The sequence below is a fragment of the Egretta garzetta genome, unplaced genomic scaffold (genome assembly GCF_000687185.1).
Source record: "Egretta garzetta isolate BGI_Z169 unplaced genomic scaffold, ASM68718v1 scaffold287, whole genome shotgun sequence".
In the NCBI taxonomy this organism is placed as follows: Eukaryota; Metazoa; Chordata; class Aves; order Pelecaniformes; family Ardeidae; genus Egretta; species Egretta garzetta.
In genome coordinates, this window is record NW_009260435.1 from 3,241,554 (window position 1) to 3,245,921 (window position 4,368).

Here is a 4,368-nt window from a genome sequence, read left to right on the forward strand (position 1 = left end):
AAGAGGAAGCATCATACCTTCTTTTGGAGTTGGCAGGCTGATGAACAGGTCCAGCCCAAAATGCAGCACAGTTATAGTCCTCTCTGGGATTGGGCCAGAATTTCTGACATGTGCTTGCAGTGGCAGTGTGGCTGCTTGCATCCTTCTGTTGTTCCTGGCTAATTTGTTCACTAATTCTAGGCAATCACATTGGTTCTATCCCTTGTGCAGTGGGTGCACTTTAATTTGTCTCCACATGTCAGTAATCAAACTATTGGCAGAAAGTACATACTGTCTAAATAGTTTGTCAATAAAATAAGAATATCAAAGAAGTTTCTTTGCTAGCTCTGCAGTATAGTACTTTGAAATCTTTTTGCTTAGAGTTAAAACAAGCTATGTGATACCTGTGTAGAAAATGAATAAAGATAAATATAGAAAACAGGGTGTTGGGAATACCGTTGAAATTTCTGTCTAGTAATACTTACTGAGTGGTAATCATATTTAAGTCTGTCAGAGGTTGTCTTTTATCTTTGCTTCACAGCTCAAATGGTTGTAAATTCATGTGTTTTAAAACTACATTAGTTTCAGTCAAGTTGATACTAAACAGTATTCAAACTGTTCTACTATTTATCTCCTGAAGCTTAAGACATAAGTTGTAACATCCTCTTATTTGTAATACAGAATTTAAGTATGTGCTTAACCTGATTCTCAGCAAAATAATCTGGGCTAATTGAAACGGAAGTAAGAATGTAAACTTCAGCAGACGGCCTGTAACTTAGGTCATGTACTTAGAGGAGTAAGTAATTATGTTTTTCTTGCCTTTGGTGAATTTTACTGCCTTTCTTAGAGTCCGCTCTGAACCAATTGGTATTTCATATGTTATGCAGTAAAGCTGTCCAAAGTTCATTACCTCTAATAGCTTACAGTCAACAAATTCGGCCTTCAGTACTTGCTTTAAAACGAAAAGACTGAGAATTTTTGCAAGGTTGGAATTTGTGGAAAAGTCTTTTCTGCATAGAAGTAATTTAGCATGTTCATGCTTCAGTTACCATGGGGATCTCCTAGTGTGCAATAATTCCCTGGTCTCAACCACAGTGACAGAACAGAACTATTAATAAATAGGAGGCAAACTGGAGGGAGCAAAGGTATTGCAGTACAGTAGATGTGCTGCTTGATTATCTGCAGAGTTTATTCTTAAAGATAGCTTCTGTAGTTAGTGGTCATTTACAAGGTACTGAGCTTGGCATATGTATATACAGCCAGGGAGCTGCTTTTTGTACAAAAAAGCAAATTGGTTTGAGAGATTGGATATAGTTACTGCTAGCAGGAAAAGTTTAAAATAGAAAAATTAATAAAAAACAAACCTGATTGTGGGAGATGTCTAAACTTTTCTGAAAGTTGAAGAAGGGGGGGAAATGCATGGATCCTTCTCCAACAAGGACTTCTAAAATATTTTTGTTCACAATATTAAGTAGCGACTGAAGAGAAACAGAATCAAATGCCTTAGAAAATGTGTTAGAGATGCTAGCATATTTTTTAAAATGACATAATTTCTGTAGAGAAAGTTGAAATATGAGTTACTTCAGTGTTTACAGTGAATTTTAGGAATACGCTCAGTGACCTCCTAAAGGATATAAATGGTTTAAACAGTAACTCAAAAGTTGATTACATGAAGCTTTATTATACTACCTTACTGTTTCAGATCTTAACTCTCTAAATTGACTGGTCTGAGTGAGTCATTGAACAGGATCATCTTTGTGTGAATAACTGTAAATGTGATGGAACTACTTTTATTTATTTGACATACATGGCTAGAACGAATTACAGCAAAAGATTAATAGAGGTGTTTCTCTTCAGCACTCACTTCATTTTATCCTTGTTTTGAACAAGGGAAAAAGATTAAATTTTTGTACTTGCAGGCTGTGAGCCGCCTTCAGAGTAGCCATTGGCGAGTACCGTAAACACCATTTCACAAGTCTAACTTAAAGGGTTTTTTTTAATTGCGGATATTATCTCCTCACTTAGAAGGGCTGTGTCCCTGAAGAGCCATTCTCCCATGTAACTCTTGTTTTTAATTTTAGTCTGCAATGAACCTGAGCAACCTGATGTAGTTGAAGATGTCCCTGCTTTTTTGCAGGGGGTTTGACTAGATGGCCTTTAAAAGGTCCCTTCCAACCCAAACTATTCTATGATGATATATATTTGGGAGTTAGTCTGTAAACTGGAACCACACAAGTACTGATGAAAGGTGAAGAAAGGTGCTGGTTTTACCAACAAGCTGAAATGCCATACCCTGCAGGTTATTCTCCATATGCTTTTTTGAACCCAAGCTGGTTTCTGCTATGGATCCAAAGCAGATAATGCACTCCAGACATACTATTAATCTTTACAGCTTGTTCCTTTCCAGGAAATTAAAAGCTCATGCCAGAAGTTCATCATGCCTCTTTTTAATCACTGCCTATTTAGACTTAGGATTTATAAAACATTCTTTCTTCAGTATTTCAGCAGACTTAAGTACTATGTTGCATGTACCATCATTTATTTTAAGACTTGTTACACATGTGATGTTTTCATCAGACTTTTAGTAAAAAAGTGAGTCATTCTGCTTTTGTGCCAGTGCTCTGTTTTTACTGGGTTTTTGCTGTATCAATGAAGAATCTTTACATTTCATTCACCCATTTCAATCTTGTTTGCTTTCTGTTCAAGGGGGGGAGGGGGACGTGTTTTGTTTCGTTTTTTAGAACTTATTTACCTTCTGGGTGATGATTTATAAACTAGAGATACGGCAGGAGCCTCTTGAAACATTTGCATCTGTGAATACATTTCTATGCATATGGCCAAATCAATACCATCTCTTGTTTTACTAGAAGCTATTGCCAGCTACTGTAGACTGTAGAACATACCACCATACCTAATTTTTTTTTAGTAGGGACAGTCTTATTCTAGCTTCAATAAATGTGCAACTCCTGTAAAATATGCCCTACATCCCTGATTACATTCATCTGACTTAAGTCTTCTAAATGTATATGGGGTGATCATACCCTAAATTGCTGGCAAAGTTGCCAGTACAGTCATGGTACTGTGAATTTTAACAGTAGGAAGATATCTGAAAGTGAATGATTCACATTGGACTTAAGCCTTCTAATATGACATGTTAACAGAGATTGGGCATTTGAAAGATATTTCAGCAGTGGAGTGTGTTCATAAAACTCTGAAGTTCTGTTCTTTCTCATTACAGCAATTAGAGGCTAATGCATTTGAATTTCATTTTGATTTTTCATGCCAGATACAGTATCTAAAAATCTGTACCTTTCATAAAAAAGGTAATTTCTTCCATCTGAATAACTGATGCAAAATATGAGTGGCTGACATCCTTTTTTTTAAAGATGTCCAAGACAATATTGCAAGAAAATAAGGCTGCAGTTTGTGGCCCTGGCTTTTCGCAGCAGGAAACAAAGCATTTTCAAGAACAATGCATTTGTTGCCATTTACCTTATGGACAATTACAGTCTTGTGAAGCATGCTGACAATTTCTGTACCTTCTTTGTACTCAGCTTGTTTTCTTTTTTTGTCTCCATAGCTTCTGGGCATGTTGTGTGCCTGTATAGTACTATGTAGGAGGAGTCGGGATCCTGCTTACGAACTTCTCATCACTGGCGGAACCTACGCCTAGAAGAGAATGCAAACACGCAGTTCAATCTTAGCTCACTTATGTGGAAGGTGAATGGGCCAGGTCTACTGCGATAGCTTTCTTGCCCTAAGCTTAGAAAAGCACACCTTTCACAGATGAGGACAGCTGTACTGTACACTGGTGACGGGCAATACAATTCAGCTTTACACGCCCATATAATTACCTGTGACTTTCACTGTTTTAGCCAGCTATTCATGTATCTAAATGTTTTAGTATACTAGTAAACTTTCTGATTTCAGAACAATTTTCAAGTTAAGTGTAATTTGGTTGATATGAAAGTCAAAGGATGTGTGCCTACTTTGGTAGATTACCTCTAAGCATTAACTGGCTGATTCTTGCATATAGAGAGAGGATTTCTTAAACCTTCACTACATGGAACTTTTTTGGCCAAAGCTGTACAAAGGAAGCCAGCTGTTACTTAATTTGAGAAAAAATATTTTAATCTTGCCCCTCACCAGTGTCACTTTTTAAAAAAACACTTAAGTAAAGTCCAGTACACTTTATGTATAAAAAAATGTTAAAAAAAAAAAAACCAAACAAAAAAAAAACTAACCAAAATTTTAGGATCATGTGACTGCAGTTTTGACCTTCAGAGATCAAACCTTTCAAACATTAGTGGTTTAAAATACAAGCTGGCTTTTCAGGAGTATAATGTATGCACTACTGTTCTATAATGAAATATTTCATTTTTCTATGAA

The 4,368-nt window shown here is 36.3% G+C and overlaps 1 protein-coding gene across 1 annotated transcript in view; it reads left to right on the forward strand.

The window, feature by feature from the left end:
- TSPAN3 (tetraspanin 3) overlaps window positions 1-4,218 on the forward strand; it is a 35,225-nt gene extending 31,007 nt beyond the window's left edge. Inside the window, exon 9 of the mRNA XM_035899515.1 lies at window positions 3,560-4,218. Coding sequence (XP_035755408.1) covers window positions 3,560-3,652 — 93 coding nt within the window. The 3' untranslated portion in view covers window positions 3,653-4,218. The remainder of the gene's footprint in view (window positions 1-3,559) is intronic.
- The last annotated feature ends 150 nt before the right edge of the window (window positions 4,219-4,368 follow it).